At 43.4% G+C, this 18,252-nt stretch overlaps 1 protein-coding gene across 3 annotated transcripts in view; it reads left to right on the top strand.

The window, feature by feature from the left end:
- The window catches only part of LOC106592487 (IQ motif and SEC7 domain-containing protein 3), a 376,341-nt gene that overhangs the window by 344,085 nt on the left and 14,004 nt on the right, over window positions 1-18,252 (top strand). For all 3 annotated transcript variants that reach the window (XM_045700042.2, XM_045700047.2, XM_045700043.2), the window contains 3 exons: window positions 2,234-2,392; window positions 12,759-12,848; window positions 13,281-13,324. In XM_045700042.2, the coding sequence (XP_045555998.1) occupies window positions 2,234-2,392; window positions 12,759-12,848; window positions 13,281-13,324 (293 nt within the window). The remainder of the gene's footprint in view (window positions 1-2,233; window positions 2,393-12,758; window positions 12,849-13,280; window positions 13,325-18,252) is intronic.

Raw genomic sequence — 18,252 nt, 5'->3', positions numbered from 1 at the left:
ATATTACATAGCCAACCCCAAGGTTATGGGTTTGATTCTCACATGGGTCACATACATACATGCATGCGTACATACAGTTCCTTCAGAAAGTATTCCTACCCCTTGAATTATTCCACAATTTGTTGTGTTACAGCCTTAATTCAAAATGGATTAAATAAAACATTTCTCATCCATCAACACACAATACCCCATATTGACAAAGTGAAAACATGTTTTTAGACATTTTTGCAAATGTATTGAAAATTATATACAAAAGCATCTAATTTACATAATTATTCACAACCATGAGTCAATACATGTTAGAATCCCCTTTGGCAGCGTTTACAGCTGTGAGACCTTCTGGGTAAGTCTATAAGAGTTTTGCACACCTACATTGTACAAAATTTGCCCATTATACTTTTCAAAATGCTTCAAGCGCTGTCAAATTGGTTGTTGATCATTGCTAGACAACCATTTTCAGGTATTGCCATAGATTTTAAAGACAATTTAAGTCAATACTGTAACTTGGCCACTCAGGAACATTCAATATCACTATGTTAAGCAACTCCAGTGTATATTTGGCCTTGAGTTTCAGGTTATTGTTGTGCTGAAAGGTGGATTTATCTCCCAGTGTCTGTTGGAAATCAGACTGAACCAGGTTTTCCTCTAGGATTTTGCCTGCGCTTAGCTCTATTCCGTTTCTTTTTCTATAAAAAAAAACTCCCTAGTCCTTGCCGATGACAAGCATACCCATAACATGATGCAGTCACCACCATGTCTGAAAATATGAAGAGTGGTACTCAGTGATGTGATGTGTCGGATTTGCAGCAAATATAACGGACATAAAGAACATTTCTTCGTCACATTTTTTTTGCAGTTTTACTTTAGTACCTTATTGCAAACAGGATGCATGTTTTTCAATATTTTTATTCTGTACAGGCTTCCTTCTTTTCACTCTGTCATTTAGGTTAGTATTTTGGAGGTAACTGTTTTAAAGTCACCATTGGCCTCATGGTGAAATCTCTCAACGTTTTCCTTCCACTCCGACATCTTGAGTTAGGAAGGACGCCTGCATCTTTGTAGTGATTGGGTGTATTAATACACCACCCAAAGTGTAATTAAAAACTTCACCATGATCAAAGGGAGATCTACCAATAGGTGCCCTTCTTTGCGAGCCATTGGAAACCCTTCCTGATCTTTGTTGTTGAATCTGTGTTTGAAATTCACTGTTCAACTGAGTCATAAAAAAATCACATTAAACACTATTATTGTACACAAAGTGAGTCCATACAATTTATTATGTGACTTGTTAAGCACATTTTTACATGCATACCTACATACATACATGCATACATAATACATACATGTAACTGCCAAACCAACATATTTGCATGGATTGTATCAGTATCAACACAGGTTGTGCGATTGAAAGCAAGCCAGCCCAGAAGGATTGAGTTATAGTCATGGGGATTTGGCAGGGAGAAGAAATATATGTTTTGATAATGGAATCAGACCCGGTCGCGCGGGGTTATTGGAAAAAGGGGAGTTTGGATACGGCCCCCTATCTAGTTTCTCCTCCTGATCCTCCCACCACTCTGCATTCAGCCAGGCAGGTGATATTTTCATATGAAATCTATCATACAGGGATATTCTTTTCTTCACGCCTCGGGCATGAAAGATGCAGTGCCTCCATCGTCAAAGTGCCATTTAAAAGAGCGAAGGGGAGAGCGAGGCGCGCCGGAGCACGGATAGTGAGAAATGAAAACAGAAAACAGTCGAGACTAATCTTATTTCCCCAATGAATTTATTGGCTCTTTTGCCTCATTCCCTTCTTTGGGGAAGGAGAAAAAAGCATTCTGATATTTTTTGTAGCTACTGTGTCAGTTCAAGATGTGAGAAAATTGTTCATTCTTTAGTTACCTGGCTGTGATGTATCAAGCCTTTCTTTTGCTTTGGGGGACTCATCTCTGTTTAGTGATTTAAACCATCATACTTGGTATTCTGAAAAGAAATTCCAGCACCGTTACATCCTTGAATACTCCACAAACTAGTTCATGAATCTATTTGACCAACGTTTTGGTAAACATGCCTTTAGCCAGTCTGGGTCTATTGAAATATGTAACTATTAGTGGTGGGCACCAATATCATTGGATATCGATATGAGCAAGACATTTGGCGATATTGTTTCATCCTTATTATTAGCAAAACAGTATTATGTAAAAAAAGTGATCTCCTTCTCATCTCTCCTCCTCAGACTACCCCCATGGCATCACCATCATCTCACCCTTTGGCTCAGACAAGAAGCAGGTGCTCAACTTTTGTGCCCAGAGCGCTGAGGAGCTGCTGAAGTTTCTAGAAGATCTGAAGGAGTCCATTGCTGAGGTGTCAGAGATGGAACAGATACGCATTGAATGTGAGTACTGTGTGTGTGTGTGTGTGTGTGTGTGTGTGTGTGTGTGTGTGTGTGTGTGTGTGTGTGTGTGTGTGTGTGTGGTGTGTGTGTGTGTGTGTGTGTGTGTGTGTGTGTGTGTGTGTGTGTGTGTGTGTGTGTGTGTGTGTGTGCTCCGTTGCTCCAAACTCAGGTGAAGATGGAAGGGGGAAAAAAAGAAACAGCTCATGCAAAATAATGTATGAATCACCCGTCCCTCCATCTGCACAGAAATTCTCTTTCATTTCTCAAAAAGGAGAAAACTAAAATGGAATCAGGGTGCCGCAGGCTTATTTACACAAGTGCAAACAATGGGGAGAGGAAGATGTCAACAGTTTATCTGTCTGTCTACGTGTGCATGTGTCTGTGTGTACATGCATGTGTCTGTGTGTACATGCATGTGTCTGTGTGTGCATGTCTTTGTATACATTGATGTCATTACATAACCAAACTGTTCATGCTCGTATTCCTCCTAGTACCCATACGAATTACATTATTGTATCTCTAACATCAATGACTACACCAAAGATACAATTATGTATGCTGCTAATACTGAGATCATACACTCTGTTCTGATGCGTTTCTGAAAAACAAGAGTCAGGGAACGGTTGTGTTTATATTCTGCCTGGGGGACTCGGGACGTGTGTATGTGCTTGTCTGCCTGAGTGTGTGTGCATGTCTGCCTGAGTGTGTGTGCATGTCTGCCTGAGTGTGTGTGCATGTCTGCCTGAGTGTGTGTGCATGTCTGCCTGAGTGTGTGTGCATGTCTGCCTGAGTGTGTGTGCATGTCTGCCTGAGTGTGTGTGCATGTCTGCCTGAGTGTGTGTGCATGTCTGCCTGAGTGTGTGTGCTTGTCTGCCTGAGTGTGTGTGCTTGTCTGCCTGAGTGTGTGTGCATGTCTGCCTGAGTGTGTGTGCATGTCTGCCTGAGTGTGTGTGCATGTCTGCCTGAGTGTGTGTGCATGTCTGCCTGAGTGTGTGTGCATGTCTGCCTGAGTGTGTGTGCATGTCTGCCTGAGTGTGTGTGCATGTCTTCCTGAGTGTGTGTGCATGTCTGCCTGAGTGTGTATGTGCATGTCTGCCTGAGTGTGTATGTGCATGTCTGCCTGAGTGTGTGTGCATGTCTGCCTGAGTGTTTGTGCATGTCTGCCTGAGTGTTTGTGCATGTCTGCCTGAGTGTGTGTGCATGTCTGCCTGAGTGTGTATGTGCATGTCTGCCTGAGTGTGTATGTGCATGTCTGCCTGAGTGTGTATGTGCATGTCTGCCTGAGTGTGTGTGCATGTCTGCCTGAGTGTGTGTGCATGTCTGCCTGAGTGTGTGTGCATGTCTGCCTGAGTGTGTATGTGCATGTCTGCCTGAGTGTGTGTGCATGTCTGCCTGAGTGTGTGTGCATGTCTGCCTGAGTGTGTGTGCTTGTCTGCCTGAGTGTGTGTGCATGTCTGCCTGAGTGTGTGTGCATGTCTGCCTGAGTGTGTGTGCATGTCTGCCTGAGTGTGTGTGCATGTGTACATATTTGTGTTTAATTGTTTATTATTTGGTTATAAGGATCCCCATTATCTTTAGCAGAGGCAGAAGCTACTCTTCCTGGGTTCCACAAAAAACACTAAACATGACAAGTAACAAAACACTGATTCACTGATAGACAAGGACAGTCACACACATTTAAAATACAACCATATACAACTAAAAGTGTATGTGTGTGTGTGTGTCCCCTCACAGTCCCCTCTGTTCCATGAGAGGTAGTTTAATCCATGTTTTAAAGGTTATTTTGCTGTTTGCTGAGTAAATGGAGATGGAAGATAGTTCCATGTGATCATGTCTCTGTATAATACTGTACGTTGCCATGAATTTGTTTTGGACTTGGGGATTGTGAAGAGACCCCTGGTGACATGTCTTGAGGACTGTGAAGAGACCCCTGGTGGCATGTCTTGGGGACTGTGAAGAGACCCCTGGTGACATGTCTCAGGGACTGTGAAGAGACCCCTGGTGGCATGTCTTGGGGACTGTGAAGAGACCCCTGGTGGCATGTCTTGGGGACTGTGAAGAGACCCCTGGTGGCATGTCTTGGGGACTGTGAAGAGACCCCTGGTGACATGTCTCAGGGACTGTGAAGAGACCCCTGGTGGCATGTCTTGGGGACTGTGAAGAGACCCCTGGTGGCATGTCTTGGGGACTGTGAAGAGACTCCCGGTGGCATGTCTCAGGGACTGTGAAGAGACCTATGGTGGCATGTCTCGGGGACTGTGAAGAGACCCCTGGTGGCATGTCTTGGGGACTGTGAAGAGACCCCTGGTGGCATGTCTTGGGGACTGTGACGAGACCCCTGGTGGCATGTCTTGGGGACTGTGAAGAGATCCCTGGTGACATGTCTTGTGGGGTATGTATGGGTGTCTGAGCTAAATGTTATTTGATTATGCAGACAATCTGGAATTTCCACCACTAATATCTCTCATAGAAACAAAAGAAGCAGTAATCTCTTGTCAATCCTCAACCAGGAAATACTAGCACGCATATTGTTGATGTTAGTTCTGTATGTGCAAGGCGTGCTGCTCTGTTTTGAGCCAGCTGCAGCTTTGCTAATTCTTTCCTGTTAGCGCCAGCAAAGGGTGCTTTACTAGAGGCCTGGGGTCCAAAAGAGAATAGCAATCAGGAAGAAACAGTGCTGTTGGAGCTTACTGACCAATACTAAGGAGAGAAAAACAGCCATACAGGGCACACAGCCTTTTTTAAACAGGCATACTGATTCACAAATCAACCCCTACCCCTAGATGTTTTTCTAGATCTGAAACGATTAGATAGGCTAAGGGGAAGTTTCGTAATATTGCATACCCCTATCAGAGAGCCCTTCCTCTATCACTCAAACCTCTTATACTTTCAGATCTGCCTTGGGGTACGGACTAGGAGACTATTTCGAATTGAGCCTATGTCCAGGTGAAGTGTTGGTTCTAGCCAGGCAGGCACGTTGTTGTTTGCAGACCTGCCAACATGCACGCATTTTGCATACCAACTACGCAATTCTCTGTCCATGTACGCAGGTACAAGGCCCGAGTTAAAAGTACGCAGAAATGAATAGGGCCTTATTTTTATTTTGTATTTGTTTTACATTTTAATACAAAATATATCCACTGAGTAAATCTAACATTCCGATTCTCGAGCTGCAACACACAGACATGTACTGAGTTTGTGTCAACGGACATGGAGATGAATACATCATTATTGGACGTAGCTACCCGGTGTCTGCCCTCCTGTTTGTTGTGATGCTGAGTTTGCCGACTGTCAGCTGTACGTGAACACATGGACACATCTATTTTCCACTCTGTGTGCTGTGGAAAGGTAAACACTAATTGTTTCAAGCTAACGTTAGCGAACACAAGATGGACATTCAGTGGGCTCTAAAGTGACAGCAGTTCACTCGCAATAACTGGTCGCATTTGTGCGAGTGTGATATTTAATTATGAGTTTCATTAGTTGTTTTTTTCCACGTAACATTACGATAATCACACAACCTGATAGACTGTAACTATGATCCACGTCACAAAAAGCATTACAAAAAGTATAATCAAAAATAAATATAACCATGTTGGCATTAAATGGAGTCGGGAGTTTAGAAGACTGCGCGATGAAGAATGGATGAGTGGCCGGTATTAGCGATAGAGGCAATGCTTCTAACATGCCATTGCACTAGATTTGAGATTTTATCCATTTTGAAAATCTGAAATGATGTATGGGCTGCAAAGAAATACTATAGGCACCTTTACATAGGCTGAAACAGCGGACTCTTCTAGCGAACAGCGTTCAGATTCCCTTTGCGGTAGCCATGTTAAGCTTTGTGTAGCCAATTTGCGGTCTGTGTCGATGCAATCGTTTGTTTTTGTTTTTATGTTTTCAAAATGATTGTGCTTTTAGTGTTGATTAGGAACCGTGTCTAAAAAGCCAATACTTGTGAGCTGGTCCTAGTGATTGAACTGGCCCTGTTTGAGAGGTGACAAGCGTTCCTCTATTATAGAGACTAAACTTTGGGGCGGGTGCTAAGAAAAACATTATAGATAATTATCTCCATTCTACACTGTACATGTAATGGTATAAACATACTGACAGTCTGTGCTAATTCCACAAAACATATATTTATTTTATATGTTCTGTACTTATCAGTATGAATATTTTATTTCTGTTTTGTAAATATCTTTACAGAGAACTGAACTGAATCGGGTGTGATCCATAATGTTTGTCTAAGCACGCGTGCTCATGAAAAACAAGTAAGCATCGGTCCCATGCAATAACAAAATAGCAGCTAATTTAGCAAATCATTGTTATTGCAGCCAGTCAGTAAAGCTATGTCAGACGACGAGAGTGAGGAGACTGAAACAGACAGAGCAGCTTTTTTAAATCGGGGATAAGACGTTTGTACATTTTGTATCTAAACAAATAACTTGTTATTATTTGTTTAATAAAACATTTAAAACTCCAAGAATAAAGGCCCATTGTGTGTTCTTTCTATTTCCATCTTGTTAGTGACGTTTACCATGTGTGTGTGGAATGCTGTCAGGGAAGAAAGTATTCCAACCTTGTATGGACTTGATTTGGTACAATTCTATAATTGCGATCAGACTCACAAACAGCGCGCGCACGAGCGTGGGGAGGGGGGGAGAAAACCCAATATCGGCGCATGCTATGCGCGCGAGTTGAATCTTCAATTTGCCGGGTGCGCAGGTACTCTAAAAAAGTTGGACAGGGTTGGCATGTGTGTGTTTGTCTCCCAGTCTGATTCCTGACAGAGACCCTGACCACTGACCTTTTGTTAGTGTTCTCTGGTGCAGTGCAGCCAAACACTCTGGACAAAACAAGAACAAAGGAGAGGGCAGCTCTCCTGAAAGCAGCCAGGCAGAAGAGATGGGGAGGAGAGTGGTGTTTGTGAGTGTTTGTGTGTGTGTTTTGCGAGTTTGTCTGTTTGCTTTAGGGAAGTCACACACACACATGCATACACACTAGCACGGATGCATGTGCGCACACACACACACACACACACACATTAGAGTGCACACACCATCTCACACACATAGGCACCTGATATAATAATTACCAGATAGCATTTTGCACCCCGTCACCACAAGATGAATGTTTTTGGTTAGAAAGTTTTGCTTCACACCTGCACACCACTGTGTTGGTTCAGTGTGGTTAGAAAGCTTTGCTTCACACCTGCACACCACTGTGTTGGTTCAGTGTGGTTAGAAAGCTTTGCTTCACACCTGCACACCACTGTGTTGGTTCAGTGTGGTTAGAAAGCTTTGCTTCACACCTGCACACCACTGTGTTGGTTCAGTGTGGTTAGAAAGTTTTGCTTCACACCTGCACACCACTGTGTTGGTTCAGTGTGGTTAGAAAGCTTTGCTTCACACCTGCACACCACTGTTTTGGTTCAGTGTGGTTAGAAAGTTTTGCTTCACACCTGCACACCACTGTGTTGGTTCAGTGTGGTTAGAAAGCTTTGCTTCACACCTGCACACCACTGTTTTGGTTCAGTGTGGTTAGAAAGCTTTGCTTCACACCTGCACACCACTGTGTTGGTTCAGTGTGGTTAGAAAGTTTTGCTTCACACCTGCACACCACTGTGTTGGTTCAGTGTGGTTAGAAAGCTTTGCTTCACACCTGCACACCACTGTGTTGGTTCAGTGTGGTTAGAAAGTTTTGCTTCACACCTGCACACCACTGTGTTGGTTCAGTGTGGTTAGAAAGCTTTGCTTCACACCTGCACACCACTGTTTTGGTTCAGTGTGGTTAGAAAGTTTTGCTTCACACCTGCACACCACTGTGTTGGTTCAGTGTGGTTAGAAAGTTTTGCTTCACACCTGCACACCACTGTTTTGGTTCAGTGTGGTTAGAAAGTTTTGCTTCACACCTGCACACCACTGTGTTGGTTCAGTGTGGTTAGAAAGCTTTGCTTCACACCTGCACACCACTGTTTTGGTTCAGTGCGGTTAGAAAGTTTTGCTTCACACCTGCACACCACTGTTTTGGTTCAGTGCGGTTAGAAAGTTTTGCTTCACACCTGCACACCACTGTTTTGGTTCAGTGCGGTTAGAAAGCACAAGTTGCACCACTGGTGTATAAAATGAAAAGGCAAGAGGCTATGATCCCTTATTGATGTCACCTGTTAAATCCACTTCAATCAGTGTAGATGAAGGGAGGAGACAGGTTAAAGTTATGATCCCTTATTGATGTCACCTGTTAAATCTACTTCAATCAGTGTAGATGAAGGGAGGAGACAGGTTAAAGTTATGATCCCTTATTGATGTCACCTTCCTTCAATCAGTGTAGATGAAGGGAGGAGACAGGTTAAAGTTATGATCCCTTATTGATGTCACCTGTTAAATCTACTTCAATCAGTGTAGATGAAGGGAGGAGACAGGTTAAAGTTATGATCCCTTATTGATGTCACTTGTTAAATCTACTTCAATCAGTGTAGATGAAGGGAGGAGACAGGTTAAAGTTATGATCCCTTATTGATGTCACCTGTTAAATCTACTTCAATCAGTGTAGATGAAGGGAGGAGACAGGTTAAAGTTATGATCCCTTATTGATGTCACCTGTTAAATCCACTTCAATCAGTGTAGATGAAGGGAGGAGACAGGTTAAAGGAGGATAGACAACTGAGACATGGATTGTGTATGTGTGCCATTCAGAGGGTGAATGGGCAAGACTAAATATTTAAGTGCCTTTGAACGGGGTATGGTAGTAGGTGCCAGGCGCACCGGTGTGTCATGAACTGCAACCACAGGAGGTTGGTGGCACCTTAATTGGGGAGGACAGGCTCGTGGTAATGACTGGAGCGGAATTAGTGGAATGATATCAAATACATCTAACACATGGTTTCCATGGTTCCCAGGTGTTTGATGCCATTCCATTCACTCCGTTACAGTCTTTGTTATGAGCCGTCCTCTCCTCAGCAGCCTTCACTGTCTGCAACCCTGCTGGGTTTTTCACGCTCAACAGTTTCCCGTGTGTATCAAGGACAGTCCACCACCCAAAGGACATCCAGCCAACTTGACACAACTGTGGGAAGCATTGGAGTCAACATGGACCAGCATCCCTGTGGAACGCTTTCGACACCTTGTAGAGTCCATGCACCGATGAATTGAAGCTGTTCTGAGGGCAAAATGTTTGGTACACTCAGTGTATGTAGCCTACTCACTACGGTTGTTGTACAAAAGGCCACTATTGGAATGGCAACAGTAGCATCATTTTTGTTCAAAATGTGTGGTTTTAAGAACCAAAATGCAATTCCATGATGTATGCAGTGCAGTGCTTTGTTTCTATTCGTCAAATGTGGCCTACACAATAACAACAAATGCAGGCTGTATATGAGTAGCTCGCAAATTGTAATGAAAGAAAAGGTTGAAGGCCTCTGCTCTAGTCTTTTCAAACATGACCCATATTACTGCAGCTACCTGTTATTCTTTCTACTGCACAGTCCGTGCCGCAATCTATGGATATATACAGCTGCACGAAAAAATCTAGTTTGATGATAATAATGATAAATTAATAATATATTTGTAATATTATTATGTGAACATGATCAATGATCAAATTGAAATGCAAAACTCCAGTTTCAGATTTGTCAATGAATTATTTGAGGTGGGATTTTCAGGGGAGTAGATTAGTAATCTAGTCATTAAAAGACTTTTTCAATATCATTTATTGTGGCAAAACCTAAAAAAAATTGTTGTGTTCTGTTCATAAAAATGGCTTCCTCCTGTTAAGAAACAGTTTTGAATTGCAGGAAAACTGTTTTAAAAGCTTTTGCACCCCCATTTTCAGACAAAGTCAAGCGCAAATGCATAAACACATACACACACACACACAATCACTGGCACACACACACACACACACACACACACACACACACACACACACACACACACACACACACACACACACACACACACACAGTTGACATCTTCCCCTCCCCTACGAAGGCGCTCCATTGTTAACACTCGTGTAAATAAGCCTGCGGCAGCCTATTCAATTTTTTTATTGTTTATTTCTCCTCTTTGAGAAATGAAAGGGAATTCCTTAGCGGATGGAGGGATGGATGATTCATACATTATTTTGGATGAGCTATTTCTTTTTTTTCCATCCCTTTTTTTCTCTCCATTGGACTGTGACTCAAAGGTCACCTGAGTTTGGAGCAAGGAAGCACACACATACACAGACTCCCTCACAAACACACATGAAAAAACAGACACACACATCACTCCCTACTATTTCTCAAGAGGAAAGAAAGTTGAAAAACGACTAAACTATTCTGCACAGTCATCCTACTAGATTACAGCTGCAGCAGAATTCTAGAACCAAGCAGTCAGTGGGGACACAACAACATTTAGCCGTCGCCAGTGGGAATGACATGCAATCATCATCAACCGCAGAGCGGAATTGGAGCGATAGAGAGTAGGTTTACGTCCCAAATGGCAGCCTATTCCCTATGCAGTGCACTACTTTAGACAAGGGCCCATAGGGAATAAGGTGCCATTTGGGACACAGTGTAGAGTTGAGTGACTCTAGGGAGGAGGTGAAGGACTCGCCCCCCACTTGTTTTTCTGTTTTGTCTGTCTGTCTGTCTGTCTGTCTGTCTGTCTGTCTGTCTGTCTGTCTGTCTGTCTGTCTGTCTGTCTGTCACTGTCTCCGTCTCTACTGCTGTCACTCTGTCTGTCTCTCTTTATGTTTGTCTGTCTGTCACTGTCTCCGTCTCTACTGCTGTCACTCTGTCTGTCTCTCTTTATGTCTGTCTGTCTGTCACTGTCTCCGTCTCTACTGCTGTCACTCTGTCTGTCTCTCTTTATGTCTGTCTGTCTGTCACTGTCTCCGTCTCTACTGCTGTCACTCTGTCTGTCTCTCTTTATGTCTGTCTGTCTGTCACTGTCTCCGTCTCTACTGCTGTCACTCTGTCTGTCTCTCTTTATGTCTGTCTGTCTGTCTGTCACTGTCTCCGTCTCTACTGCTGTCACTCTGTCTGTCTCTCTTTATGTCTCTGTCTGTCACTGTCTCCGTCTCTACTGCTGTCACTCTGTCTGTCTCTCTTTATGTCTGTCTGTCTGTCTCCGTCTCTGCTGCTGTCACTCTGTCTGTCTCTCTTTATGTCTGTCTGTCACTGTCTCCGTCTCTACTGCTGTCACTCTGTCTGTCTCTCTTTATGTCTGTCTGTCTGTCTGTCACTGTCTCCGTCTCTACTGCTGTCACTCTGTCTGTCTCTCTTTATGTCTGTCTGTCTGTCACTGTCTCCGTCTCTACTGCTGTCACTCTGTCTGTCTCTCTTTATGTCTGTCTGTCTGTCACTGTCTCCGTCTCTACTGCTGTCACTCTGTCTGTCTCTCTTTATGTCTGTCTGTCTGTCACTGTCTCCGTCTCTACTGCTGTCACTCTGTCTGTCTCTCTTTATGTCTCTTTCTGTCTGTCTGTCTCCGTCTCTGCTGCTGACACTGTCTGTCTGTCTGTCTGTCTGTCTGTCTGTCTGTCTGTCTGTCTGTCTGTCTGTCTGTCTGTCTCTGTCTCCGTCTCTGCTGCTGTCACTCTGTCTGTCTCTCTTTGTCTGTCTGTCTGTCTGTCTGTCTGTCTGTCTGTCTGTCTGTCTGTCTGTCTGTCTGTCTGTCTGTCTGTCTGTCTCCGTCTCTGCTGCTGTCACTCTGTCTGTCTCTCTTTGTCTGTCTGTCTGTCTGTCTGTCTGTCTGTCTGTCTGTCTGTCTGTCTGTCTGTCTGTCTGTCTGTCTGTCTGTCTGTCTGTCTCTGTCTCTGTCTCTGTCTCTGTCTCCGTCTCTGCTGCTGTCACTCTGTCTGTCTCTCTTTGTCTGTCTGTCTGTCTGTCTGTCTGTCACTCTGTCTGTCTGTCTGTCTGTCTGTCTGTCTGTCTGTCTGTCTGTCTGTCTGTCTGTCTGTCTGTCTGTCTGTCTGTCTGTCTGTCTGTCTCCCTTGCACATGCTGTTCCCTCTGTCTGTGCCCCTGTCACTCATTCTGTCTCTCTCTTTATCTTCCTCTCACTCTCTCTCTATCTCTTCCGCTGTTGTTGTCTATCTTCCTCTCTCACTGTCTGTCTCTCATGTGGTGCTTCTGTCTCTTTGCCCGTCTCATCCCCTTTCGTCCCCCTCCCTCTCTCTCCCCATCACCACTCTTTCTCTCAGCCTCACCCAATTTTTATTCTCTCCCTTTCCTTCCTTCCAACCCATCCCTCCCCTACACACTCTCTCTCTCTCTCTCTCTCTCTCTCTCTCTCTCTCTCTCTCTCTCTCTCTCTCTCTCTCTCTCTCTCTCTCTCTCTCTCTCTCTCTCCTGCTCTCTGATGACTGTCTTCTGTCCTGTGTAGGGGAGTTGGAGAAACAACAGGGCTCGAAGGGAGTGTCAGCTAAGAACAATGGCACTCTGGAGCTGCGCAGCAAACAGGGCTCCCCGTCAGGTGTGTGTCTGTGAACACGTGTTTGTGCACCTAACCTAAACTAACATGCAATACTGTGAAACATACTACTCTCCACACACGCACACATACACACACACACACACACACACACACACACACACACACACACACACATTTGTTTTACCATCCTTGTGGGGACCAAACAATTGTTTCTCATTCAAAATCCTATTTACCCTTAACCTAACCATAACCTCAAACTTAACCCCTGAGCCTAACCCCTAAGCCTAAAATAGTATTTTTCCTTGTAGGGATCGGTGAAATGTCCCCAAGTGTCCGGATTTTCCTTGTTTAACTATCCTTGTAAGGACGTCTGGTCCCCACACGGACAGTAAAACCAAAAACACACACACGCCACTGATTTTGGCCTCATGTTGCCGTCAGCTCTTATGTTGGTGTCATTTTGATTGACAGGCAAGCAGGACCTGGATGAGAACAGTGGACACAATGCAGTGGAGGTAAGTGCTCACTGATAGGCCAAGTCTTAATGCAGGTAAGTGTTTATTTGTATCTATGTTCACTGGAGGAGAGGCCTAGGCACCACAGAAGTTAGCCTGACCTAGCATAACGCTAGTGCGTCTGTATGTGAGTGGATGGGAGAGTGTGACCCTATTGAACTAACTATTGACCCTATTGAACTCACTATTGACCCGAATGAACAAACGATTGACCTTATTGAACTCAGATCAGACAACAAATCTGGCCCCCATATAGCATGACATATCCATATACAGTATCAGTCAAAAGTTTGGACAAACCTACTCATTCAAGGGTTTTTCTTTATTTGTACTATTTTCTACATTGTAGAATAATAGTGAAGACATCAAAACTATGAAATAACACATATGGAATCATGTAGTAACCAAAAAAGTGTTAAACAAATCCAAATATATTTTATATTTGAGATTCTTCAAAGTAGCCACCCTTTGTCTTGATGACAGTTTTGCACACTCTTGGCATTCTCTCAACAAGCTTCATGAGGAATGCTTTTCCAACAGTCTTGAAGGAGTTCCCACATATGCTGAGGACTTGTTGGCTGCTTTTCCTTCACTCTGCGGTCCAACTCATCCCAAATCATCTCAATTGGGTTGAGGTCAGGTGATTGTGGAGGCCAGGTCATCTGATACAGCACTCCATCACTCTCCATCTTGGTCAAATAGCCCTTACACAACCTGGAGGTGTGTTTTGGGTCATTGTCCTGTTGGGAAAAAAATGATAGTCCCACTAAGCGCAACAAGATGGGATGGTGTATGGCTGCAGAATGCTGTGGTAGCCATGCTGGTTAAGTGTGCCTTGAATTCTAAATAAATCACAGACAGTGTCACCAGCAAAGCACCATCACACCTCCTCCTCCATGCTTCACGGTGGGAACCACTCATTCAGAGATCATCCGTTCATCTACTCTGCGTCTCACAAAGACATGGCGGTTGGAACCAAAAATCGCAAATTTGGACTCATTAGACCAAAGGACAGATTTCCACCGGTCTAATGTCCATTGCTTGTGTTTCTTGGCCCAAGCAAGTCTCTTCTTATTATTGGTGTCCATTAGTAGTGGTTTCTTTGCATCAATTCGACCATGAAGGACTGATTCACGCAGTCTCCTCTGAACAGTTGATGTTGAGATGTGTCTGTTACTTGAAGAATTTATATGGGCTGCAATTTCTGATGCTCATAACTCTAATTAACTTATCCTCTGCAGCAGAGGTAACTCTGGGTCTTCCTTTCCTGTGGCGGTCCTCATGAGAGCCAGTTTCATCATAGCGCTTGATGGTTTTTGCGACTGCACTTGAAGAAACTTTAAAAGTTCTTCATGTCTTAACTGTTGTTTCTCTTTGCTTATTTGAGCTGTTCTTTCCATAATATGGACTTGGTCTTTTATCAAATAGGGCTATCTTCTGTATACCCCCCTACCTTGTCACAACACAACTGATTGGCTCAAACACATTAAGAAGAAAATAAATTCCACAAATTAACTTTTAACAAGGCACACCTGTTAATTGATATGCATTCCAGGTGACTACCTCATGAAGCTGGTTGTGAGAATGACAAGAATGTGCAAAGCTGTCATCAAGGCAAAGGGTGGCTACTTTGAAGAATCTCAAATATAAAATATATTTAGATTTTTCTAACACTTTTTTGGTTACTATATGATTCCATATGTGTTATTTCATAGTTTTGATGTCTTCGCTATTATTCTACAATGTAGAAAATAGTCAAAATAAAGAAAAACCCTTGAATGAGTAGGTGTTCTAAAACTTTTGACCGGTACTGTAAATGTCCTTAGTAATTGTTCGATGTAGGTAGGTAATAGTAGTAGGTAGAAACATAGGAAGTGGTTACTGCATTATATACAGTTGAAGTCGGAAGTTTACATACACCTTAGCCAAATACATTTAAACTCAGTTTTTCACAAGTAAAAATTCCCTGTCTTAGGTCAGTTAGGATCACCACTTTATTTTAAGAATGTGAAATGTCAGAATAATAGTTGAGAGAATTATTTATTTCAGCTTTTATTTCTTTCTTCACATTCCCAGTGGTTCAGAAGTTTACATACACTCAATTAGTATTTGGTAGCATTGCCTTTAAATTGTTTAACTTGGGTCAAACGTTTCGGGTAGCCTTCCACAAGCTTCCCACACTAAGTTGGGTGAATTTTGGGCAATTCCTCCTGACAGAGCTGGTGTAACGGAGTCAGGTTTGTAGGCCTGCTTGCTCTCACACGCTTTCAATTCTGCCCACAAACTTTCTATGGGATTGAGGTCAGGGCTTTGTGATGGCCACTCCAATACCTTGACTTTGTTGTCCTTAAGCCATTTTGCCACAACTTTGGAAGTATGCTTGGGGTCATTGTCCATTTGGAAGACCCATTTGCGACCAAGCTTTAACTTCCTGACTGATGTCTTGAGATGTTGTTTCAATATATCCACATAATTGTCCTTTCTCATGATGCCATCTATTTTGTGAAGTGCACCAGTCCCTCCTGCAGCAAAGCACCCCCACAACATGATGCTGCCACCCCCGTGCTTCAAGGTTGGGATGGTGTTCTTCGGCTTGCAAGCCTCCCCCTTTTTCCTCCAAACGTAACGATGGTCATTATGGCCAAACAGTTCTGTTTTTATTTCATCAGACCAGATGATATTTCCCCAATAAGTACGATCTTTGTCCCTATGTGCAGTTGCAAACCATAGTCTGGCTTTTTTTATGGCGGTTTTGGAGCAGTGGCTTCTTCCTTGCTGAGCGGCCTTTCAGGTTATGTTGATATAGGACTCGATTTACTCTGGATATAGATACTTTTGTGCCCGTTTCCTCCAGCATCTTCACAAGGTCCTTTGCTGCTGTTCTGGGATTGATTTGCACTTTTCGCACCAAAGTACGTTCATCTCTAGGAGACAGAATGCGTCTCCTTCCTGAGCGGTATGACGGCTGCGTGGTCCCATGATGTTTATACTTGTGTACTATTGTTTGTACAGATAAACGCGGTACCTTCAAGTGTTTGGAAATTGCTCCCAAGGAGGTATGGCTGATTTATTTTGATTTTCCCATGAAGTCAAGCAAAGAGGCATTGAGTTTGAAGGTAGGCCTTCACCTTCATTTGAGTCAATTAGAAGCTTCTTAAGCCATGACATCATTTTCTGGAATTTTCCAAGCTGATTAAAGGCATAGTCAACTTAGTGTATGTAAACTTCTGACCCACTGGAATTGTGATACAGTGAATTATAAGTGAAATAATCTGTCTGTAAACAATTGTTGGAAAAATGACTTGTGTCATGCACAAAGTAGATGTCCTAACCGACTTGCCAAAACTATTGTTTGTTAACAAGAAATTTGTGGAGTGGTTGAAAAACAAGTTTTAATGACCCCAACCTAAGTGTACATACATTTCCGACTTCAACTGTATAGCCTGAGCCAGAGGTTTGGAGGTGGCCCTTGGGGCTTTCAGGTGAGTGAGAGAATGAGAGAATAGAAATGGTAAATTACTATAGTAAATTACCATAATTCTAGAGGGTGTTTCAACTCTTATTCAGTTGACATAACCTACCGCAATACAGCTGTGTGTGTATGTTTCTGTGAGAAAACGTAGCATTCCACATTCCACATGATCAGCAGAACTACAGTACCCAAAGGCTTTGCAATTACCACTTGGTGGTGCTACATGACCTTTTGTATCCCTCTGCTAGAGGACTGGTGCACAGAGGCAAACACACCCGGTCAATGTGACATTCAGGGCCTGTTTAACAAGAGGCAGTGTGCTCGGTCTCCATTGAAACAAGGCTTTATTTGTTCTAACAGTCAATGGGCCCACTTCGGTATCAGATAAATTATCATCTTTAAGTACATTAATCATACATTATCTGCTGGGTTAAAGGACTGGGTTAAATGCAGATTTGGAGTTGTATTATTAGTGATGGAGGTGTGTCGTACCTCCCGAGGCCAAGGTGGCTAGAGTAGGTGTCGGTCTTAGAGATCATGTCCCTTCGCTCTACCCCTACAGTCTCTTACCTCCTCCCCACACTGAAACGTCAACCCCCTTTTCAGTTTGATAGCCCCCGTCTCCAGGAGACAACCAGGGTGCGGCCAACGCCGCCGCATCCCCCTGTGAGCTCTCAATACGCTGGGGGCTCCATTTGCCCTTGCCCACCTCTGCTCTGCCATGGGTCTATTCTATTCTGTCTGGATAAAGTGTAGCATGTATGGAGAAAGGTTTTTCATTGATTAATTATGTGCCATTAATGATATCTGAAGCTACACAGTCATTAATCACATGACAATAGGTAAATTCATGTTGTACCCATGATCTATATACAGCCTGTAAGACACAATCTGCACCTTGTCCAGCTTGCTCAAAAGGAAGCTGAATATGTGTGACAGGGGGAGAGATGGATAGAGAAGGCGAAAGAGAAAGGGAGGGAGGGAGGGAGGAGGGAGAGAAATCAAAGGCAGAGCGTGACTCATTGTTCGTTAAGGACGGATGATAAAAGATAAGACATCTAGTTTATTACATTATGAATAAATGTACATCAAAAGCCCCGATGGAAATGGCACCCATGTCATCCATCTAGCTTAAGGGCAATACGGAGCCGAAACCCACATGAAAAATCAATATGGACCTGCCAATAGTCATTCTTGTCACAGTTCCATTACCAAGCTTGCATAATAATCTAAAGCAGGGCTCCCGAACTGGTGGCCCATGGGCCGAGGTTGGCACGAGAGTGGTTTTATTTGGCCCCCCAAGTTTACTGAGCAAAACATTTCATTGTTGGACATAAAAGACTAACATAACAACAGACACCAGGAAATCAGCTCCAAGTTATTTTAATTTGGGAAATCTGTTCCCAAATATTCCCACCAGGGCCTAAAATTTATTTTTGGTCCACCAGCCACTGTG

This window comes from Salmo salar, chromosome 17 (genome assembly GCF_965601325.2).
Source record: "Salmo salar chromosome 17, fSalSal1, whole genome shotgun sequence".
Classification (NCBI taxonomy): Eukaryota; Metazoa; Chordata; class Actinopteri; order Salmoniformes; family Salmonidae; genus Salmo; species Salmo salar.
This window is presented reverse-complemented; position numbering and strand designations above follow the sequence as displayed.